General features: G+C 38.6%; 1 protein-coding gene across 4 annotated transcripts in view; it reads left to right on the top strand.

The window, feature by feature from the left end:
- The window catches only part of LOC127444245 (type II inositol 3,4-bisphosphate 4-phosphatase-like), a 184796-nt gene that overhangs the window by 133544 nt on the left and 25480 nt on the right, over positions 1 to 25772 (top strand). For all 4 annotated transcript variants that reach the window (XM_051703514.1, XM_051703515.1, XM_051703516.1 and 1 more), the window contains 4 exons: positions 3712 to 3895; positions 11393 to 11659; positions 14323 to 14461; positions 25437 to 25612. In XM_051703514.1, the coding sequence (XP_051559474.1) occupies positions 3712 to 3895; positions 11393 to 11659; positions 14323 to 14461; positions 25437 to 25612 (766 nt within the window). The remainder of the gene's footprint in view (positions 1 to 3711; positions 3896 to 11392; positions 11660 to 14322; positions 14462 to 25436; positions 25613 to 25772) is intronic.

Genomic DNA, 25772 nt, shown 5'->3' with positions numbered 1-25772 from the left:
AAAAAATTCCGACTGGACGAAGCCGACCTACAGTATCATTATCTAGGTCTTTTAGTCCAACTTTGCACAAATTCAACTAGTGCGATTTTAGTCAGACTAAAGTGTCTACGTGACCTTTGAAAAAGACAAATTATTGTTGTAGTCCGACCTAAATCGAACTTTAAAATGCATGTAAACATACTGTGTCTATCCAGTATACATGACACAATAAGTAATCATATATTTGAAGGAAAGATGACAAATACAGCGAGTTTAATACACATTACTGAGGCCAGTTGTCATCCAATTAACGTGTATACATGCTAGACAAAGCTGAGTTGCAATCACATTATCTAGGTCTGTTAGTCCAACTTCGCAAAAATCGTACTGGTACGTTTCAGTTGGATTAAAGCATTTACATGACATTTTAAAAGACAAATTTTCATTTTAGTCCAACTGAATACAAACTTTTAAAGTGCATGTAATCATACAGAATTTTTTAAACCAATTCATTAAATTCCAAATCTCAAAAAGGAATAGGATTTCCCAACTCTATTTGAGAAAAAGACATTCAAGTAGAGCACATTGGATTATTGCCATAGCTTGTTCGATTGCAAGGCTACGTAGGCAATATAATGTGACGTAAAAACACTGATGTAACATTTTGTCACACTACACTGATACTTGGAAAAGTAGCTTGCTAGTGAAAAAGCTACACTAGTTAGAAGCTCGTAGTCTCGCTAAGTGCTTTTTTCTAAAAGTAGCATGACTGTAGTTGAACTACTTTACAAGTAGCGTGTAGATTGGCTAGCTGTGTTTTCAAATTAGCTTCACCACTGTTTAATGTGCAATCTATATGTGCATCTCTGATACTGATGAAAACAAAATAGAATTTTATAGACGATTAATCTTTCTTGCAGTGTCCAATAAATCAAAAGAATGAGAGGAAAGGTTGAAAAACAGGAAGGCTGCAGCATTTCATCAAAAGGCTTATTAGGATGTGATTCACAGGAAGCGCCAGTGACATAATGCCATCTGAGACCCAGCACGATCGCTAATGACTTTTTGGGCGCACACCTCAGGAGAGCGAGACCCTCTCTGGTTTCAAGAAAGGTCCTTTATCAACTCAGCTTTAAGAAAACACCCTTTTTGGCAAGATGGCTTGCAGTGCCGGAGAGCAACCAACATGTGCCAGCTGACACATTGATCGAAAACCACTCACAAATCCTCAAGCCACAGTTCCAAGTCAGAGCAGACGACATACACTGTTTGGAATAATGTACAGATTTTGCTTTTATGGAAAGAAATTAGTACTTTTATTCACCAAAGTGGTATTCAACTGATCACAATGTATAGTCAGGACATTAATAATGTGAAAATTACTATTGCAATTACTTCAAAGAGTTCTCATCAAAAAATCCTCCACGTGCAGCAATGACAGCTTTGCAGATCCTTGTTATTCTAGCTGTCAGTTTGTCCAGATACTCAGGTGACATTTCACCCCACACTTCCTGTAGCACTTGTCATAGATGTGACTGTCTTGTCAGTCACTTCTCACGCACCTTACAGTCTAGCTGATCCCACAAAAGCTCAATGGTGTTAAGATCCAGAACACTCTTTTCCAATTATCTGTTGTCCAATGTCTGTGTTTCGTTTCCCACTCTAACCTTTTCTTTTTGTTTTTCTGTTTCAAAAGTGGCTTTTTCTTTGCAATTCTTCCCATAAGGCCTGCACCCCTGAGTCTTCTCTTTACTGTTGTACATGAAACTGGTGTTGAGCGGGTAGAATTCAATGAAGCTGTCAGCTGAGGACATGTGAGGCGTCTATTTCTCAAACTAGTCTGATGTACTTATCCTCTTGTTTAGTTGTACATCTGGTCTTCCACATCTCTTTCTGTCCTTGTTAGAGCCAGTTGTCCTTTGTCTTTGAAGACTGTAGTGTACACCTTTGTATGAAATCTTCAGTTTTTTGGCAATTTCAAGCATTGCATAGCCTTCATTCCTCAAAACAATGATTGACTGATGAGTTTCTAGAGAAAGCTGTTTCTTTTTTGCCATTTTTGACCTAATATTGACCTTAAGACATGCCAGAAACAAATATCTTTCAGCTGTGTTTGATATAATGGCAAGTGATTTTCTAGTACCAAATGATCAATTTATCATGATTACTCAAGGATAAGGTGTTGGAGTGATGGCTGCTGTCAAGATTTGATCAAAAATGACTTTGGGAGTTGATTGCAGGTTTCTTCAGTTCCAGCATATTTTGTTAGGGTTTGGTTTAGCACCAAGAATGATGAATTTGGAGGGACAAAGCCCACCCCAGAACCCCACTAGAACCGGCCATGATCCAAACTGACTTTTGTAAACAATATTACACAAATGAATTCACAAACCTATTTTTTTAACCACTTTATTGACGTTTACAGCCTGAACAAACTGATTTGCTAAAACAAACCATTCAAACCAACTTTTCTGAACACTTTACAGTGAAGACTCACATGAATTGACAAATTTATTTTTGCAGCAGTTCACTGAAATTAACTGTCCAAACACCACTGATTGATGACTCAAATAAAAAGCTGAATCTACTTTTTGAACCAGTTCATTGAAATTAACCATCTGAACAAACCCATTTACTAAAACAAACCTTTCAAACTGAGTTTTTCAAACACTCTTGAGTGACGACTCAAATGAACTGAAGAATCTATTTTTTGAACCAGTATGATAAAATTAATTTATTATTAACCATGCAAACCAACTTTTGTAAACACTATTGCGTGTTGACTCAAATCAGCAAATCTATTTTTTAACCAGTTTATATAAATGAATTGCATGAGAGAACCGATTAACTAAAAGAAACTATCCAGTACCGACTTTCGTAAACACTATTAGGTGGACACAAATATATTAGCGAATCTATTTCTTGAAATGAACCATCTGAACAAACAATTTACTAAAACCTTTCAAACTGACTTTTGAGTGATGACGTAAATGAATTCATTGAAACACTAATTTGAAAACAGCTAAACTACTTTTTACTTTTACTTTATTCAATTTAGATTAACATGGACAATGCCAGTGCCTGGGTTGTCATCAGTATTCTGTTATATTCTTCATCCTGCTTTGGTATGTGTCTGGCCTTTTATTCGCTCAGAGCTGCAGTGGTGCACGATTCTCTCTGGTGCCAATTATCTGAAGCGAAGAGCCCAGACTCTTTGATTCACTGATCTAAGATCAGGGTTCGAACGCCATCTCTGATCTCTGCCATCACAAATAAATTTACAAACTGATCTGTGTCCAGCCAAGCTAGAAAGCAAAGGTTGATATCACCACCCAGCGGGATTGCACAGTGTCTAGTCATTATGCATTTGCCCTTTCCCCCCCTAGTTGTTCAAGTGTGGATCCTGTTCTATACTTGATGGCATCTATTAGAAGGGGACAAGAATAGGCTGCTTAATACAGAGTGCTTTTATCTGCAGCCAAAGGCCAGAGAAGTATTCTTCAAGACCTTGAGCACCTCTCATTGAACTCTTCAACTAGATCCTGGGGCTTAATCTGTTTCATATACTGTATACTGTTATGATTGATAAATGGAAATCAGTGAATGACTGGAGAAGACAGTCTGAATTCATGTCTGACATCTTTAAAGTTTTCATCTGCCTGCTGTTCATTCATTTAATTTCTCTTGTTTTTCTCTTTTGTGATATCACCCTGCCTGTCCACCTGTTCACAGCTGCAGTACGGCGTATCAGTGCATCTACTATCCTCCAGAGCAGACGGCCAGGGCCAGGAAGGTCCTGAGTCTAGTGTCCCAGCTGCAGCCTCTCATCTCTGGGCTGGCAGAGCAGCTCCTGCAAGCGGCACAGCAGCACACCAGAGAGGGACTGAAGGACACACTCAAGAGCCTGGAGGAGAAGGTGAGATCTGCTGCGTATCTCTCACAGAGCACCACAGCGAGTTGCTGTTTGATTGTATGTTTACTTACGTTTAATGAAAGGAGTGTTAACTGGTACTTAATACATTTTTAGATTTTCATCAAGATATCCAATTAGTAATCTACAAGTCATCAGATTACATCACCTAAAAAGTGTAATCAGAAATATTACGTTTCTGACTATAGTTTGAGTTATGTAATTTGTAATCATTACATTAAATGTGTCATGGGGCGTAAGCAGGAATAAGGACCCAATTGCAGGAATGAGTAAAATTAAAGATTTTATTAAATAAAACAATACAAACAGGGAAAAACAAACTCTCACAAGGGAGAAATCTGAAAAGCAAAACAATAACAAACTTCTAAACTGAAAGACAAAATGACAAACCGGACTAGAGGCTGAGCAGACAAAACATTGAATTAACAACATGAGAACAAAATGATCCAACAAACACAAGAGGAAAGGGAGCACAATATATACAGGTTAGGCACATAAGGAACAGGTGAAGGCAATTAACATAACAAGGACTAAACAAGGAGAGAGATGAGGGAAATGATACATACATTTACATTTATGCATTTGGCAGACGCTTTTATCCAAAGCGACTTACATTGCACTTATTACAGGGACAATCCCCCTGGAGCAACCTGGAGTTAAGTGCCTTGCTCAAGGACACAATGGTGGTGGCTGTGGGGATCGAACCAGCAACCTTCTGTAAACTACCAGTTATGTGTTTTAGCCCACTACACCACCACCACTCAATGGTGAGGTGGTGTCAGGGAAGCATATGGCAGACAAACACAAAGCCATGTGACTTACATTGCACTTATTACAGGGACAATCCCCCCAGAGCAACCTGGAGTTAAGTACCTTGCTCAAGGACACAATGGTGGTGGCTGTGGGATCGAACCACTCAGTGGTGAGGTGGTGTCAGGGAAGCATATGGCAGACAAACACAAAGCCATGTGCTAACACACTAGACTAAAACAGACAGGAGTGCACATGGTGATGGGGAAACAAACAGAGCCATGTGCACTCACACATCACACCAGACTGACAGAAGAGCGCATGGCAAGAGGACCAAAGCCATGCATACACAAAAGACGAGACATGGAGCACAAGTGTCCGAATCCCGACCCAGAACATAAACTAAACTAGGCTGAGTCAGGACCCAGACACCACGCTCCGAACATGAAAACACAAACACAAAACATGAGTGTCAGAATCCTGTCACCACTATAAACATGACTGACAAAGTGACAGGATCCTGACACTACCCCCCTAAAAGGGACACCACCTGGCATCCCAAAAAGGGGAACATCAAACAGAAAACAAAACATAACAGACAAAAACACAAAGGTGGGACTGGAGGCACAGCCCGGGGAGGGACAGGAACCAAGGGAGGGAGGCTGGGTGAAACCAGGGGAATTACTCCAAGTAAGGGGCAGGGTCGGGATGCCGGGGAAATTGAATGGGTCTGGCCGATGGCAGGTGACAGACCAGGGAGGGTGGGTGGGGTAAACCAGGTGGATGGCTTAGTCAGGGGCGGAGTTGGGAGGCCAGGGAAGTGGAAAGGACCAGGCCAAGGGGTAGACAACAGACCAGGGAACCAGGGTGACAAAGAAGGCCAGGGTGGAACTGGAGGAGAGCCCGGAGGCCTGGATGGGCCAGGAGGCCAGCGCGGAGCCGGAGAAGAGCCTGGAGCCCAAGGCCAGGTTCAGTGCCGGACAGTCCTTGACCACTGGGCAGATGGGGTCAGTGGCGGCTTCTGGGCAGAGGTCAGAGGAGCTAGCAGAGACAGCTGGGCAGTGGGTGAGGTCAGTGGTGGTACAGGACAGGTCAGACCGGACAGGGACCCTGAAGGGCTGGACAGATTGGGCAAGGGTCCCAGAGGGCTGGGCAGACTGTTTGTTGGCAGCTGCAGGGAGTTGGACTGACTGGACATTGTCGACCGCTGGCCAGGGGTCTGAATGGACATGGGTGACCGCTGGATAGGAATCAGACTGGGCAGCAGCTGAACTGGGTTCGGACCCCTCCTGGAATGTGGCAACAGACCCTGATACAGGGACCCCTCTCCTCTTCCTCCTCCTCCTCCTCCTCTTGTGGGTGGAAAGAGCAGCGGGCTCCTCCGCCTCCTGGAGCATGAGTGTCCGAATCCCAACCCAGAACATAAACTGAACATAAAACTGAGTCAGCACCCAGACACCACACTCTGAACATGAAATGTCAGGATCCTGTCACCGCTAAAAACATGACTGACAAAGTGACAGAATCCTGACAAAATTAAGTTTTATAAGTAATCTACACAGTACTAAATAAATCATCTATTCAAATTCTGTTTTTTTAAGCATTTTCAAATAAAATGTGAAAATTGACTGTCCTCATCATGAACTGTGAAACTGAAATCGTTCAGTATGAACAATGTGGATGAAAGTACAACTTACTTAAATGTACTTAATATTTTTTTAAAATAATGATTAGATTCTCATTAAAATATGCAATAAGTAATCCAAATTATATTAATCAGATTATATTACCTTAGTGTAATCTGAAATATTACATTACTGATTACAATTTGAGTTATGTAATTTGTAATCATTACATTACATTTTAGAACTAACAAACACTACATAAATTATCTATTCAAAGCATTTTCAAGTAAAATGTGGAAATCGACTGTCCTCATCATGAAATGTAGAACAAATGAATAATGTGGATGGAAATACAGTTTAAATGTATTGGCTTTACAGTATCTAATTGTGGTCTGTTTCCAAAAATGACTGGTCACAAATGTATATATTGTCCTAAAAATGTGAAAACATCTGTACTATTTTCTGTCAACGCTGCTACTGCTGTTGCTGCAGAAAAAGTACAGTGACTTGCTACTTTTAGAACATACACAGAAATAATGAGTTAAGCATGTGGATAAGCAGCTGCTGCTGCTGCACAAATTAGAAAAACACTAGACATGCTGTATCAATTATGTATGACATGCTGCTGCACAGTTCGACATTAAAATAATCCTCGTGTAGCAGATCTAGACAAGTGGTGCTGGGGAGGTGGAGGGTTTCAGAGAAAACTCTCGCAGCGTGCTGCAGTGAAACCGGCTACTTGCAAACTTAGCAAATTGAAATGTTATGCAAAGAGAGATTACGCAAGTTGATTGGCTACCCGATTACATGTCTAAGGACCTATCAGCTTACACCACGTGAGCTGATTGGCTTACGTGATTCAGAGATTCATGCCTGAACTTATTCATTACCACTATTAGCCCTTGTTTTAATTTACCAATGTCTAGCTAACTTTCCATTCGTACTATGGTTTAAGATTGTAATACCATGGTACTTCCATATATACTTTAGTATAATTACCATATATGTAATATAGTATACCATAGTACTTACATGGTACTCCAAGGTACTGTTGGATTACTATTACTGTAGTGTCCAAAGTAATTTTCATAACCATGGTGCCATGTCCCAAAAACATGATTTTTTCTTGAATGTGTTCCCACCTCAAGCTGGTGTCATGTTTGTGTTCGTGCATGCTGATTATTTCTGAAATATTGTGGACATTCAATTTATTTCAAAGAGAAAGTATGCACAATCATACAGTGCTGAATCCACTTTGCATTGCATCCTCTCTCTCTCTCTGTAAATGGCACCACATATTACATCGTAAAACATAGCACTAGATGCCATTATGTCATCGCATTCAGGTGCATCATGCTCATGTAGCAATATATAAGTCATATTAGTATTGTGGCAACACCTCAATTTGCAACATCGTGGCTCTTTGACAAGCGGCCATTGGTCTGGCCTGCTCCCCGCAGCCAAAACTAACAGAAGCCACCAGACAGAGTAACTAGTTTGGCGGTGGCGGTGTTTTATGGGTGTATTTAATGAATTGCATCTGGTGCTGTCACTTTGCAATCTGTGATTAAGACATTGTTTCTGACGCAGTGGAACAGCAGTAATCAGCAGGCATCATTGCTTAATTCTCTCTAGAAATCTCAAACCGTGAGCATGTGTTTGTGTGGGTACGTGATGATATTGTATTAGGTCTGTACACCTCTACATGCATTTCAATTTTTTTTTTCTTCTTCAAAGTAGGTGAACCATCATTTTGACAAAACAGCCTTTGTTGCTGAGTAGATTCAAAACATTTAATGTAAGACATTTATATATATATATATATATATATATATATATATATATATATATATATATATATATATATATATATATATAATTAATAATTTTCATAATAATAATTTCCACAGTCTTCAAAATTTTTCCACAATTTTCACTAAATGAACACAAGGAAAAAACAAATATTTTTTTAATCGGACAGTTTGAACTGATTCAAATTAATCAAAATGAATGGAAAAAATTATTATCTAAATTATTTGAAAAATTAAACCATTAACTAAGCCTTTTGTGAGCAAATAGACATTTTGAGTTATGTATAAATTAAATATAGTCAAGGAAAAAGATTATAATTATTTTTTAGTCAAGCTAAATAAAAATATATTATTTAGACAAATTTATTTTAGATAAATATAAAAATATTTGTATAATTTGAGAAAATCTGTAATTGTAATCTGTAAATCTGTCATTTTGTTTCTCAAGTAAATGCATCTGTATCGGTGATTTTTGTCGTGTTGCTAATAAAGAGATCTAAACCTTTTCTGTTCCCTCTCTTTCTCATATCCGTTCATCCCCTGCCTCATTCCTTTCTGTCTCTCTATCTTTTGAGCCTTCTTCAATATCTGCGACACACTGGAGATTAATTGAATCATATGTTGTTGTTGTACTGAAACCAACAAGAGTCAAGTCTTTTGTGTCTCTTTATTCCTTCTGCTCATTCTTCTGTTCTCTCTCTCGTATTTCTCTCTCTATTGCCAGGCCATTGCTATTTGCTCTTGTCCTTGCTTATTAGTTTTTCTGATATGCTTCTCTTTCTGTGCCTTTCATCTTCCTCGCACACTCTTACGCACTCTTAAAATACTGGCTTATGTTAATATAATCATGGGTGTTTCTATAACTATGGGTCAACTATTGGCCCTGTGGACTTGAAAATACATTCTTTTAAAACACATTTTCCACTAGTTTATTTAATTTATCAGTGGATATACATTCCAGAAGAATACTGTTAATTTTGCTTGTTTTTCCGAAACAACAAGTGTCATTTCCACTACATCTCAAATGATGTATTATGACCAATAGCACTCTGTCATCATTTTTTGTAATAAAATCGCGGAACCTTTGTCTTTCTAAAGCACATCTCATATACAGTATGTAGCCTATATACACATAATTAAATGCATGGGCATCACTTTGTTTTAAAAGGTAGTGGCAAAAAAAATGTGGGTTAGGTTAAGGTTAGGGAAACTCATGAACATTAGTTAGGTTATGTGCAGATCTTGATGACCATTTTAAGAGCTACAAAAAATATTTCACTTAATTTGATATCTTGATCTATACAGTCAATACTTTGTGTTAGTCCGTGGATAAATAAATGGATCAGTAACTTTTTGCCAGAATGACTGATTGGTATCATGATCTGAGTTTTTGCCTCCAATACAAGGAGTTCCAGGTTCTAATCCACCATCATAAAACATTTTATTTTAATAAACAAAGACTGCATCTGTTTGCATTTTGCTTTGCCTCTAAACTGGAAAGGAGCACAAGCTGCGGAGCGAGTAAAGTGCACGTCAAGAACTGGACATGTTTCTTCTGCATTAGACACTTACCTGAGGAAAGCTATTTCAAAAAGTAGTGGGGACTAAATTGGCAAATTCAAAAAGTGGTAAGGACATGTCCCACCCTTCCCACCCTGAAATTATGCCTATGATTAAATGACATTTTCACTTTTTGTGGTATTTGACAAAATTACAGCTTGATTGGAAATGACGCACAGTAAAAATATGAATTGTTTGCAAGTGATATTTACCTTGATTTTTCTTCACACATTACATGTCTTATTTTTCAAATCAAGTATGCTCTTCATTGGCACTGTTTTCTTCTTGGTAACCAAGTACACAAACTTTTGAAAGAATTATTAGTGACAAAATCACTTACTATGTTTACATGGATACCAGAAAGTGACTTATTTCAAGAAAGCAGCATTCCGGTTTACATGCACTATATACGCAGCGTACTCTTTACTCTCGTATTCATGTGGCTTGTCCAGTAAGCAGCTTTCTCCGCAGCAAAGTAATTTCCCCGTGATGCTTGTGTAAATAACAAACATGGTATCTGAGGAAGACTTTGCTTTGTTATTCTCCATTGCTTTGCTTTATTTCCTGATATTCCATAGTTGTTGCTGTGTTTGTTTTCTTTACTTTGCATTGCGACCTGCAGCGGAATTGCACTGCAATAGTGGAATTTCCCTCTTACGTAAAACTCAGCGATTCCCCCAGTGTTCGAGTGCATATATGTGAGGGACCATCTATATTTTACATTGGTGTGTATAAATGGGTATAGTTATTAGAGGTCTAACATTAGTGGATTTTGCTGATACAGATAACTAAGGTGGTGGAAAAGGCCGATAACCGATTAATCGGCCGATAGTTTTTAAAATCGATTCATAGAATGTTACAGCATTTTCTTAGTCAGCGCATACAAAGAGGCAAGAGTACAAAATGAATGAAATCCTAGATGTAGTTTATTTTTTAAATGAAAATCCCAATAAAAATCTGAAAAAATAGAAGATTTGGTGCACAACATGGGACTGTTAACACTAAACAAGCCTGAAATACACCGATGACGTATTTTGAAATGACGGAGACTGGAAAACTTAATTTTAAAAAACATAATTAACAAAGGAACATGGAGAGGGAAAAAACTATGTGCAACTATTGGTATAGATTTTTGCAGATAACTGATAGTTCCATAAAGCAACTATCGGCACCGATTAATCATAAAACCGATATATCGGTCTACCTTTAATAGTTATAGTGTATGTGCTTTTCTCACTGTACTCCCATACATTTTGAGTTCTTTCCACTGTGTTGACTTGTTGTTGGGCTCCATCCTATGACATTTGTTCTCCGCTGTGTTCATGCACATGCGCACTATTGCTACACCCATCTGAACGCCGCTTCTGTGTTTACATGGCTACATTAAGCCACTTTCTCCTGGAGAAACCTGGATGTGTTAAACCGCTCACTCTTAATCTCTTAAGCGGCATAAGGAAACTGGCGTTTGGGTTTACATGACATTTCAGCCTCTTTCTGCAAAGTCAAACCGTTTTCTTAAGTGCATGTAAACATGGTCATTGGTTGTTTTATCATGGATTTTCATGGTGTAATAGTAAAAATTCTGGACCTGGAACAAGTATAAAACAGTAAAATATTTACATAAAAGGCATTTGGAAAATTAGCTAAATGAATGATGAAGGCTTGGTAAAAATCTTCATATAGCATGAAAAAAAAAATCTGTTTTAAGAAAAATCAACCCCTCTCTCTTTCTACAGACGGAGCTGTTTGTGCACACTCTGAAGGATGAGTTGGTAAAGAGCACCCTCCTAGCCCTACACGCCGCCCGTCCCGGCTACGTAAGCAAAACATCCACTCCATCCAGCCCACCGGAGGCAGACTTGAACCCCAGCGTGACTACAAAGCCGTACACTGTCTGCAACAATGTGGACGGCTCTCAGACGCCCCCTAAAGGCGACAGCAAACCGTCTCCACTCCGCTCAGACTCCATCCCTCACCATAAGGAGTACGACGAGGAAGAATGGGCAAGTTTTCTTCAGTTCTGTGTGTTTATGGATTAGAAGTGCACTTAAAGGAGATAGTCCTTACCCAGTAATGAACAATTGTTCATTATTTACTCACCCTTATGTAATTCCAAACCAGTATGAACACAAAATTAGATATTAAGCTAAATGTCTGAGCATGTATTTCCCATACAATGAAGGTGATTAGTGACTAAAAACAACATTGAAGTCCCTACGATAGCTTTGTGTTAGCCATGTTCACTTCACCTTATGTTGTCTTAGCAAACAAAAATTAATAATTCAATAATTCGTTCCTTTATCAAGTCAACACTTTGTTTAGAGATTTTTCAAATCCCTAAACCAAAATTTCTAACACAGACTTCTCCTAGAGCTTTTAAGCTACATCCACCAATATTGGTACAGACCTTCAGACTGTTCTAGAATAGTGTACTGTATTTTTTCAAAGTAATCAGACTTACAGTTTTCACACAACAGACAATCAAAAATGTGAAAAATTCCCATAGACGTACATTGACGGAATGTTCAAATTAGCAAACGGAATGCTCATAAATTCAAACTGCAACTGTCAAAAATGTAAATGTAAACAAACCCGCAAAAGGCCTTTGATCTGCTTTAGGTCTTCTATCTATGTGACAGCAAAGTCTTTCTAGCAAGTCAGTCCACTTTCGGCCATCTTTGGAATGCTCTCTGGAGGCTATTTCCATTCATGCCAGTGCAGCTCCTATCTACTTGAATGGGGAACACCGAAATCTCCAAAACAGTTGGTCAAGATTATGATCAAAGAACTTATTTCAAATCGGCAATAAAATCTGACAACATTGGAATCATAAATTGTGCTTCTTTACCTCCGATAACGCAGAAAAATACACAATTGTACATAATCGTATAGCTAACGCACATGCGCGTTCTCGAGTTGATTGACAGGCAATGTCTGTATCTAAAAGGTTATTGGCTCTTTTACCTGTAAGGCAGGACTTCCTTTCTACATCTGTTGACTTGCCCATTCCAATTTTACCCATTCATTTTAATAGTGGCCCGGACAATCAAAACATTGGAAATATCTCCTAAACTTACATTGACGAAATGTTTAAATGGGCCAATGGAATGCTCGTTAATTCATACACCAACTTTCAAAAATTCAAATGTAAACAAACCAGCAAAAGTTCTTTGATCTGCTTTAGATCTTCTATCTATGGCTACATCCACATTAATCTGGATACATTTGAAAACTGCATTTTTGTTTCCCAAAAGTTGCTCATCCACACTAAAACGTATGAAAAACACTTAAATCCCCATACTGCGCATGTGAAAAAAACGCCATTCCATGTACAGGCTGAAACGCAATTGTCCTCGTGTTTCATTGTCGGACAGCAATTCCGAGTAAACTTTGCGTCACCTATGACGGAATACAGTGTGAAGGTTGTACAAAGTAACATTTATCTTTAACAATGCTCTCAAAGTGAATAACAGGCACAATAACGCCGCTACAATGTGGGTTGCCATCTTGATTGTTTTGGGTTGAATGGATGACATGACAACAAAAAGTCATCGTTTTCAGATATCTTCGTCTTCCCTGTCCACACTACAATGCGAAGATGCCGTTTTCAAATGTATCCACTTGGGAGAGTGTTTTCGAAAAGCTCAGTTTTTGCTGTCAAAAATGCCTTCTCAGTTTGGAAGGCCAAAACATAGAGAAAAAGATGCGTTTTCAAATGAAAACATATTAGCGTGGACATGGCCTATGTGACAGTCTGTCTGACTATCTACTGCATCGATTCAGCTAGCTAGCTTTTCGTCTTACTGTATGTCTGTATAACCATCAAACTTACAACTTTTTAAAACTAGTTAACTTTCAGACAAGGCTTTGTCAAACCAACATCAAAGTTTGGCAGATTTTACCTGTGTAGTTTGTTTTTAAGTCTCAGTCCTAGCTCTGCAATATGTGTTGCATATCCTTTACACCTCTTCACAGAGACTAGTCTGTCTGAATTCCAAAAGCAAACTGTGTGTCGACTCGAGAGGCTTTAATTGCATCTAAATAGGTTGAAACTAATCATTCCACAAAACTAGAGAAATAAGTTAGGTGAGATAAAGGATCAGATTAGCAACCAAGCAAGCGACATTATCACATTCAGCAGCTGCTATTAACATCTTTTATTAAAAACCTTTAGCACAGCTAAAATTATGTATTAAGGGGCTCAAAGAGATTGTATTTTATTTGTTTAGTCATCTGTGCTGTGAAATGCGGGTTTTAAACTGTGCTGCCTAGCTCTTATAATTGCCTTCTTGAGTGAGTGTGTGTGTGTCATAGCCATGGCTAACCGGAGACGATTAGAGGCCAAGATAAGACAACAATCTCAAATCAATGGCAAAATAACAGACACCCTAAAAAGGACGCGCTTAGTTTGCCGTTACTTTCAAGCTTCAAGCACAAGAATTTTTTGTGTTTTCCAAGGAAATAAGCCTTTAAAGCTTTTATATTACCTTTCTAATCTAATCTGGGAAATATTAAAGGGAAATTTAATTAAGGTTTGTCTATTTCATAGCTTTTTCAATATGGTTGTGATTTCACTGTGGGGGGTTTTTTTCTTCTCAAAATACAAACTAAATATTATGCCACAGTGTAAGTGTTGGTCCATTGACGCTTGTTTTGCCTCTTCTAGGACAGGGTGTGGGCCAGCGTGGCAAAGAGTTTAAACTGTGTCATTGCCATGGTGGAAAAGCTACAAGAACAAGACAACAACAACCAAGAAACAACACCTGGCCACGCCCTTGCTGATGTCATCACCTCACACAACCCTGGTATGTTTTTGTTTTTTTTGTCCAATCACAATCCAACTACACTCTCACAATCCCATAAAATCCTGAAGTAGGTGGGTCATTCCTGTTTTGCAGGACCTTTTCAACCCTTTCAACTTTTATAATATTAATTTGCTTGTTGTAAGGAAGTATTTATTTAAAAGAGTATTCCAGAATCTGAAATATGCTCTGGTCAAGCTCAGACATTTAAAGGGATAGTTCACCCAAAAATGAAAATTCTCTCATCATTTATTCACCCTCATGTCATCCCAGATTTGTATGACTTTCTTAATTCAGTTGAACACAAACGAAGATTTTTAGAAGAATATTTCAGCTCTGTAGGTCCATACAATGCAAGTGAATGGTGACCAGATTTATAAAAAGGCAGCATACAATAATCCATACAACTCCAGTGGTTTAATCCATGTCTTCAGAAGCAATATGATAGGTGTAGGCAAGAAACAGATCAATATTTAAGTCATTTTTTACTCTCAAATTTCCGCTTTCACATTTTTCTTCTTTTGTTTTTGGCGATTCGCAATCTTCTGGCATATCGCCACATACTGGGCAGTACGGCTGGGCGATATGTACAAAATATTTTAGCGATAATCGACTTAAAAAATATTGCGATATCCGATTACATCGTCAACCCATCTGCCAAGGGTTGGTGAATTTTTTTGCTTTATTGATTTTTAATTAATTTATTGAAACACAAAAAACATTTTAAAAAAAAGGCATTTCTAAATTCAAATTATAAATAATAAAAGCAATAAAATAACAAAGTGATCAAAAAATCTTATTTAACCACCTCCCCAAATCCAAATATTTACTGTCTCCAATGGGTCCATTTGCCATCAAGCAAGCACGCAAGCATCTGACAGCAGGTGGAAAATACTAATAGCCTACAGATTAAGAACTAAAGACAATCATAAATGTAAAGATAATAATAATCATAATAATAAAGCTTAATAAATTCCCCTGTGTTGTCAAAATAATGCTGTTAAATGTGTGTTCTTATTGAATTTGTGTTTGTATTGCATTTTGGTAATACAGTTAATGCTGCGTATAAATAAAGCAAACTAAACTCACAGCACCTCCCAAGATGATCAAAGATCATTTGCAGCATTCTCACATTCTCAACATTATTCTTGCAAACAGTTTTCAGACAAATGAAACGCAGAAAAAAGAGTGAAAACTCTTTACATATTAGTGAAAACAGAAAACTGAAAACAGCTCGCTGTGCAGCTGGATCCTGGACTTCCTGTCAAGCAGACGCCAGGTGGTTAGAATGGGCAGCAACATCTCCTCATCACTGACCCTCAACACTGAAGCCCTGCAGGGCTGTGTTCTCAGCCCACTCCTGTATTCCCTGTACACACATGACTGTGTGGCAACACATAGCTCCAATGCCATCATTAAGTTTGCTGATGATACGACGGTGGTAGGTCTGATCACTGACAATGATGAAACGGCCTACAGAGAGGAGGTGCACACTCTGACACACTGGTGTCAGGAGCACAACCTCTCCCTCAACGTCAGTAAGACAAAGGAGCTTGTGGTGGACTTAGGAGAAAAGAAAGAGAACACAGCCCCATCACCATCAATGGAGCACCGGTGGAGAGAGTCAGCAGCTTCAAGTTCCTCGTTGTCCACATTACTGAGGAACTCACATGGTCCGTCCACACTGAGGCCGTTGTGAAGAAGGCTCATCAGCGCCTCTTCTTCCTGAGACGGCTGAGGACGTTTGGAATGAACCGCCACATCCTCACATGGTTCTACACCTGCACTGTAGAGAGCATCCTGACTGGCTGCATCTCCGCCTGGTACGGCAATAGCACCACCCACAACCGCAAAACCTTACAAAGGGTGGTGCGAACTGCCAGACACATCATCGGAGGTGAGCTTCCCTCCCTCCAGGACATACACTATATTGCCAAAAGTATTCGCTCACCCATCCAAATAATTGAATTCAGGTGTTCCAATCACTTCCATGGCCACAGGTGTATAAAATGAAGCACCTAGGCATGCAGACTGCTTCTACAAACATTTGTGAAAGAATGGGCCGCTCTCAGGAGCTCAGTGAATTCCAGCGTGGTACTGTGATAGGATGCCACCTGTGCAACAAGTCCAGTCGTGAAATTTCCTCACTACTAAATATTCCACAGTCAACTGTCAGTGGTATTATAACAAAGTGGAAGTGATTGGGAATGACAGCAACTCAGCCACGAAGTGGTAGGCCACGTAAAATGACAGAGCGGGGTCAGCGGATGCTGTGGCGCATAGTGCGCAGAGGTCGTCAATTTTCTGCAGAGTCAATCGCTACAGACCTCCAAAGTTCATGTGGCCTTCAGATTAGCTCAAGAACAGTGCGTAGAGAGCTTCATGGAATGGGTTTCCATGGCCGAGCAGCTGCATCCAAGCCATACATCAACAAGTGCAATGCAAAGCGTCGGATGCAGTGGTGTAAAGCACGCCGACACTAGACTCTAGAGCAGTGGAGACGTGTTCTCTGGAGTGACAAATCACGCCTCTCCATCTGGCAATCTGATGGACGAGTCTGGGTTTGGCGGTTGCCAGGAGAACGGTACTTGTCTGACTGCATTGTGCCAACTGTGAAGTTTGGTGGAGGGGGGATTATGGTGTGGGGTTGTTTTTCAGGAGCTGGGCTTGGCCCCTTAGTTCCAGTGAAAGGAACTCTGAATGCTTCAGCATACCAAGAGATTTTGGACAACTCCATGCTCCCAACTTTGTGGGAACAGTTTGGGGATGGCCCCTTCCTGTTCCAACATGACTGCACACCAGTGCACAAAGCAAGGTCCATAAAGACATGGATGAGCGAGTTTGGTGTGGAAGAACTTGACTGGCCTGCACAGAGTCCTGACCTCAACCCGATAGAGCACCTTTGGGATGAATTAGAGTGAAGACTGCGAGCCAGGCCTTCTCATCCAACATCAGTGTCTGACCTCACAAATGCGCTTCTGGAAGAATGGTCAAAAATTCCCATAAACACACTCCTAAACCTTGTGGAAAGCCTTCCCAGAAGAGTTGAAGCTGTTATAGCTGCAAAGGGTGGGCCGACGTCATATTAAACCCTATGGATTAAGAATGGGATGTCACTTAAGTTCATATGCGTCTAAAGGCAGATGAGCGAATACTTTTGGCAATATAGTGTATATACCAGGCGGTGTGTGAAAAAAGCTTGGAGGATCATCAGAGACTCCAGCCACCTGAGCCATGGGCTGTTCTCACTGCTACCATCAGGCAGGCGGTATCGCAGCATCAGGACCCGCACCAGCCGACTTCATGACAGCTTCTTCCCCCAAGCAATCAGACTTCTGAACTTTTGATCTCCCACAATCAATATACATCAGTACTGCACTTTATTAATCTTATTATCTCACACCAGACTGTCTTAAATTATATTCTTTCTTAACAACACACTGGCAACTGACTATCAACCGACAGCCTGAATGTCAATACAGTACAATACAACCTACTGTATATTTTATATATACTATATATACTTTTTTTATTGTATAATGTGTATTCTATATTGTGTGTATGTGTATTCTATATTGTGTGTATTGGATACTGTACATTGTATATTATTATTGTGTTGTGTGTAATAATGTGTATATTAGATTTTAAATTGTGTTGTGTAAATCTGATGTTGCACCCAAGAATTTCACCCACTATTGCACTTGTGTATATGGTTGTGTGACAATAAAAGTGATTTGATTTGATTTGAATACAAGCGCTTGTTACACGAGACCGGCTCGTGCTGCATGCCTCTGAACAAACAGCGAATCAGACACAAGCATTGACGGCTTTTCTTTTGTTGATCTTAAAAATATAATAAAGTGTGTTTCTTCAAACGCTTGTCTTTGTGACTAACTCTTGTCGTGTCACTCCGAGACGTCTTACAGGTCACCCGCCTGTTGCGGGTAGATGAGCAAAATTATCCGTGCATGAAATACATTTGGACGAGGAGCTTGCGAACTGGATTCAGCCTCGTCGCATTTTGCGGGTGGCGGGTGCTAGTCTCACACCCTGGCCACTGTGTAATATATTTAGCGACTTCCCAGATCCATGATTTTGCCATTTCCCGATTTTGTTGATCATCGTCTGTTTTTGTGTGTCACAAACGGCATCGGGATCTTTGTAAGACATCATCGATATCCGATAACATCGTCCTATCACCCAGCCCTGCTGGGCTAGGAGGATAATTTATAGTAAAAAAGTATTTAAATATTTATCTGTTTCTCACCCACACCTATCATATCACTTCTGAAGACATGGATTAAACCACTGGAGTCGTATGGATTACTTTTATGCTGCCTTTATGTGCTTTTTGGACCTTCAAAGTTTTGGTCACCATTCACTTGTCTTGTTTGGACCTACAGAGCTGAAATATTCTTCTAAAAGTCTTCATTTGTGTTCAGCAGAAGAAAGAAAGTCATACACATCTGGGATGGCATGAGGGTGAGTAAATGATGAGAGAATTTTGATGAGGGTGAACTATCCCTTTAACCTTGAATAACTATAACATGATTATTTACACAATGACCAGAAAATTAATAGGATAGAACTTAACAGGATGGAAATAAAGAGCAAAAGTTAGTTAGCTTGCATGACGGTGTCGACTTGTTATTTTATATATTTGTATATTTTTTAACCATCTTTAGAAATGTTAATATTATCATCAGTGTAGGGTATATCAGATTACAAAGTAATTAATTACTGTAGTCTAATTACTTTTTATTCAAAAAGTAATGTAATGCATTATATTTTAAGTTCTTGTATTTAGATTACAGTTACTGACTTTCAATGAAAGTAATTACTTTTAAGTACATTACTTGTGCTAAAGTAATATGTATAATACATTTAAAATAGTAATTCATGTGTACGTCTTTTATGAGGAAATACAGACTAGGAAAAGTGTTTTAGAAAGTAACTTAAAAGTAAAATAATTTGTAATGTGATTACTTTTTAGAGAAGTAATTAGTCATTTGAGCGGATTACTTATTTTGAGTAATTCACCCAAAACTGATTATCACACTGATTTCTGTCATTCTATCAAGCAGAATGGAACGTATTAGACTGAGACAAACCCACTAAATATCACAAAACATCACAGAATTCATCAAATCCATTGCTAATACTTACTGATGTGTGTGCTGTTGTTTTCCCGCCAAAAATGTTCTTCCTTGAGGATGATGTCATTGAGGAACTGAACTTTGTTAAAGGGATATTACAAAAGACTAGCAGTAAAGAAAGTTGTACTGAGGACACAGGAGGGAGAAAACTATAAATTGATGACCAGTTAAAACAATATTCCCCAAGAAAACATGTTTAAGGAAATAAAAAATATAAAAAAAATATTTCTTTAAAAAATTGCCATTGCCAAGTTAGTGTATAGCACCCAGGAAAATGGCAAAAATGGCAACATACGTTCAAATCAAAGTAGTGTAATTATTGAAAATTCAGCCCTATGTTTTCTGAATTGTTATATTGTGATAAAAAAAAAAAAACGTTAAAAAAAAACTAATATAATTTCCATCTTTAAAAAGGAATGTAATATTTTACCTGTAACACTTTACGATAAGGTTGTATTTGAACTAAGAATAAATAGCACTTTTACAGCACTTATTAATCTTGTTTAGTGGTCATTTCAGTTCATACTAATACATTTTTAAAATTAAATGTTGTATCTGTTAACAATAGTTCATGTATAAATGTATAATGTATTCAAATGTACTGTATACTAGGAATAACACCGATAGAGACACATTTATCTCTGTACTTCCGTCATGGCCCATTCATTGACACACACCCCAAGGATCTGGCCACACTTTTACTGCTTGTTATTGGTTGGACATTTTTCACATTATAATAAGCCTCCCTTCCAAACATGCCACTTGGTCAGATCTTCATTGGAGAGATGCATTTTTACCACCATTCATGGATTTTCATGAATTCAAAGCACTGGACTACTGACACTAGGTGTTACTAAAGTGAGAAAAACAACAACTGATTTAGTGACAAAACAGTGTTTACATCTAGTCAATGCTGCCACCTATTGGGCATTGACTGAAACTGCACAATTCACAATGTGAAGAATTTACCATATGGCCAGTAACAAGTTATGTTATTATTATTTCGAGCCCATTAGATCCAGAATCAAATATCAACATTTAGAAGTGTTAAGCTGATATGCTAAGCCTTCAAGTCATGTTAAAGCTATTTGTTATTGATTTTTATCATGAACGTAAACTATTTCATTTGGACATTTCAGAAATGGTGCACACACCAAATGATGCAAATTTGGTGTGTAGTTGATGCTTTTTCTATTTATGAATTTCAGCATTCACGTGCTTCCACAGATAATAATGGGAACATGTCGTTTTGTCGTACAAACCTGTCGCCTTATGAACTGGCTAAAAGAGTAGTATTTTCTGTTGGTGCTAATTGTACAGTACACATTCACAATTGAAAACTAATTATGATCAGTACCAATTCGTTTCCAAAATGGCTGTTTAATTGCCAGGCTCCTGAGTCTAAAAATCTTTAGTTAATTCCCACTTACACTGTGGTGGCGTTCATGTGCATTTGTATTGTAAATATGCGATCATTTCCACATGTAAATGTGCATATTATACTCTCTGTAGAATAGTTGTGGTATTGTGTCAGTGTAAATGCTTCACATGCAACAAGGAACTGGCTTTTATGATCGCACTACATTACTGAAATGATGTCCAACCTGTTTTAGGTTGATGTTGAAATTCAATTCGATCAGAGGTGTGAGGATACCCTGGGTGGGAACCTAACTAGTGAACGGGACTCTTCAAAGACAAAAGTTTTCATGAAATGGTGACATTTAAAAAAGACAATGTCAAGTAAATGTAAATGAGGATAATGCTACCAAAAATCTGATGACTAAGGCAAAACACATTCATGGCAAAGAGGATGTTGCAAAGGTCAGCTTCGTAGAAATGTAATTTTTGTGTCCGTGTTGGTTTCATACATTTTGTAGCATTTTCTGTTTAAAAAATAAATACAAAATATTGCATGGCTTTGTGGTGTAACCATCAAGTTAAAGGTATTAAAATACTTTCCTTGCACCTTACATGTTAGTGTACACAATGTCAAAAAAGCTTTGGACCCACTTTATATTAGGTGTCTTTAACTACTATGTACTTAAGAATTTGATATAATCTACTTAAAATGTACAAAAGTGTTGTTACATTGAACTTACATTTAAAGGACCTGCATTTAAATACTTCTGTAGTTACACTGCTAACCTTACCCCTAACCCTAAATCTAATCCTGCCCCAACCCTTACCCTAAATCCTAGCCCCTAACCCAGGGGTGTCAAAAGGCCGGCCCTCCGACTGCTCTGATGTGGCCCGTGAGAGACTTTAGAAATAGAACAGAATTAGGCCTGCTATGGAGAAATTAAATGAAATTCATATTCTGGGCACTGGATGTCGCTGTCACATGCGGCCGCTATTCACAGCACATCATCTCCACTAGTGCGTTCTGTGTCCTCACTGGCAGAGTTCAACAGGAGTTTGGAATACTCTGTATTTCCAGTGATGAAGCGCCACACAGAAAGAATGATGCATTTATTAAAGGATTGGAGCGCCATTGGAGTGAGGACACACTGTAGGAGAGAGCGCTTAAAGCACTTGCACATCTGTGTCTGATGCGTGCGCTCAGCTTGCACGTGCACGTCTACAAAATAAAATGAAGCACCATCATTTTGATCACAATAAAATCATATTTGTAATGCAAATAACAACAGAACAGAAGTTATAATTGTATAGATATAAGGAATAATTCCTTGAAAAATAAAAATAAAAATTAATTCATAAAGTGATAAAATGTCACTTGATTCTGATTATTGTGATGGGTCACACCCAATACTCAGTAGCAGCTCTATATGTGTTTTGCAGTGCCACTGATTGGGCGTCAAAAATATAAAAATGTGAATAAATTAGTATAATATTTTGTTTAAGATGCATTACTGTTCCATTATAAGAGTTCTTTGTGAGTGAAATACCCTATCCTTTATTTACATGTAGGGCCTACACAAGCATTCCATAGAGCAAAAATTATGATTAAAACTTGCATAATATTAAGCGTACAGTAGAAAGATTATTTATAGTGGCAATCTAGAAGCTTGTAGCTATTTTTTTAATTATTACAGCGAAGCGGCCCACGGAACCTTATATTTTTCTGCATTTGGCCCCTCACCAAAAAAGTTTGAACACCCCTGACTAACCTAACCCTAACCTTGAACCCTAAACCCTAACCTAACCCCTCCCCTAAACACTAAACCTAAGACCTTCAATAACCCTTAAACCTCTAACTTCCATAACCCTAAACCTTAACCCTTCCCCTAAACCCTAAACCTAATGCTTCCCCTAAACCCTAACCCTAACCTAACTTAAAATAACCTAACACTAACCCTAACCTAATCTAACCCTAAATCCTAAACGTTAACCCCTCGCCTAAAACCTAACTCTTCACCTAAACCCTAAACCTAACCCTTCCCCAACCCTAAATCCTAAACCTTATTCCCTCCCCTAAACCATAAACCTAATGCTTCCCCTAAACCTAACCTAACCCTAACCTAATCAAACCCTAAATCCTAAACCTAAAGCTTCCCCTAACCCCTAAACCTAACCCTTCCCCAACCCTAAATCCTAAACCTAACACTTCCGCTAAATCTGACCCCTCCCCTGAACCCTAAATCCAACACCTTCTTTAAGCCCTAACCCCTAAACGTAACTTTTCCGCAACCCTAAATCCTAAACCTAACCCCTCCCCTAAACCTAACGCTTCCCTAAACACTAACCCCTAAACCTAACCCGTCCCTAACCCTAAATTTTAAACCTAACCCCTCCTCTAAACCCTAAACCTAACCCTTCCCCTAAACCCTAAGCCTAACAATTTCCTAACCCTTCCCCTGAACCCTAACCCCTAAACCTAACACTTCCCCTCCCCTAAACCCTAAACCTAACGCTTCCCCTAAACCCTAACCCTACTCTACTCATAAACCTATCCGTACCTCAACTTCGGTAGCAGCAAATGTGAATTTTGTGAGAATTTTGCAGAACAGTGTGTAGTTACACAATAAATACATTGTATTACATGTATTTTAATGTTATTACATAGTAGTTAAAGACACCTAATATAAAGTGACAAAAAATGAGTGTTGCATCAATAACCCAAATAGGCTTCCACTGTGTGAGTGTCAAAAAAGGTGAAAGCATATCAACAAAAAATATTATTATATTGCTATAAATATTAAGTGATTTTATTTTTTTTTTAGTAAAAATAACTTAGTTTAAATTATAACTTACATTTGTATTATTCTTATAAATAAAATTATTTTAATTACATTGTAGTAAATTACAAAAAGTTGTTGCTATATGTTCTTCATTTTCTGAAGAAAATGTAGGCGGTGCTTGCCTGTGCTAAAACAGAGATTATTTAGCAGAGACGGGCCATTTCTATTAAAATGAATGGGAGAAATTGGAATGCTCAACCAAGCGTTAACCGAGCGCCCAACGGTCAACGGATGTAGAAAGGAAGTCCCACCTTACAGTTAAAAAAGCCAATCACCTTTAAGATACAGACATCACCTGTCAATCAACGCAGGCGCATTAGCTTTACAAGCCGGGAAAATTTCTTTTTTTAGCATAATATGAGGTAAAGAATCACAGTTTATGATACCATTATTGTCAGATTTTATTGCTGATTTGAAATATGCTCTTTGATCGTAAACTTGACCAACCGTTCTTGAGATTTCTGTATTTCCGCATTCAAGTAGATATAGGAGCTGCACTTTCATGACTGGAAATAGCCTCCCGAGAGCATTTCAGCCGACAGTGGACTGACTCGCTAGAAAGACTTTGGAGTCCACAGCCGCCATGATGCTAGGGTGTTGTGTTTGGTTGCCAGGGCATTGCTGTGCGGTTGTTAAGATATTCTGAGGGGGTTGCTATGCAGTTGTTTGGGTGTTTTGGGTGGTTGCTTACTCAACCAAGTCAAAAAAGTATTTTATGATATTCTGATCTGTTATAATTCTGAAATTATAAGTCTAAATTGATCGCTGTCAGTAGAGGAAACATTCATGGTACATTGGAATCATGACCGCAAAAATACTGAAGTGTTTATATTAAATTGTGTGGCATGGGATGTTTATATTTTCCAGATGATACACTTACAAGCAGTATACAGGCAGCATGTCTGATAACTTTGGTGTAGTTCTGTTTCCTCTTGGGAAGCAGATAAGAGTCATAGTGGTCTAATCTTAGAGACCACAGCATGCAACAACACAGCATTCCAAAACATTAAATGCAGCTTTTTCTTATGCTGTTGATCCTCTTTGTTCTGTCCATTTTATTTGGATTGTAATCTTTACTGGCGGGTGGCTGTTCAAACTCGAAATCAAACTCTAATCAAACCCAACAGTATTTTTGGCATAAATTCATCTGTCACTTGGTAGAAGCTAGCCAAATTAGACTGATGCCAACATGGACAGGTTTTGTAACACGGCCTCAACCACAAAAACCATAAACAAGACTATGTGAGGTAAATGAAAGTAAACTTCAGACTACATTAAATACAGGTTTGCTTGCAATGAGGAAAAACACGGTTTATTTTGTGTGGTGGCTTATTGGCTGCCAAAAGCTTGAAGCCATTGACATTTAACTGACCTTTAGAAACCATAACACTCAAATTATATATAGACTATAAACTGTTAATGCATAATGCTAATAATCTTGCATATTTTTGGGCCCCATGCTGTTCATGGTAATATAAATGCATTTCAATGTTTGATTTTAATGTCATTTTTATTTACTTTTCTAGTAATAATGTGTTGAGTTGCCACTTGATGCCCTAAAAAGGGCAGTTAGTGGAAAACTGGGTCACAAATGTCAAGTTTCCTCACACATTCTCCAAACAGCTGCAGATCTGCACGATCAGCTCGGCATCCTGGTACAGTCCCTGAAGGAATGTGTTGCAGAAGTGTCAGAGAGAGCGTGTCGCTCCATGAGCTTTGTGTTGCTGCAGGAAGCAGCGTGCAGCACTGTACAAGGCCTGCAGCTTCAGCAGAGACGAGACACTGTGTTCAGCCAAGCGGTGAGCCAAATTCAACAAGCAGACATTGCTGTTAAAACAGTAACCAATTCACTAGATAATCTTAAGTTTACATCTAAAGTGTGTGTGGGGAAAAAACCAGCTTAATGAAAATAATGTCATCATTTACTTTCTTTCTGTTTTGTAACACAAAAGGTGAATG

Source organism: Myxocyprinus asiaticus, chromosome 7, assembly GCF_019703515.2.
Source record: "Myxocyprinus asiaticus isolate MX2 ecotype Aquarium Trade chromosome 7, UBuf_Myxa_2, whole genome shotgun sequence".
NCBI classification, from domain to species: domain Eukaryota; kingdom Metazoa; phylum Chordata; class Actinopteri; order Cypriniformes; family Catostomidae; genus Myxocyprinus; species Myxocyprinus asiaticus.
Note: the sequence above shows the minus strand (reverse complement) of the source record. Positions and strands in the feature narration are given on the sequence as shown.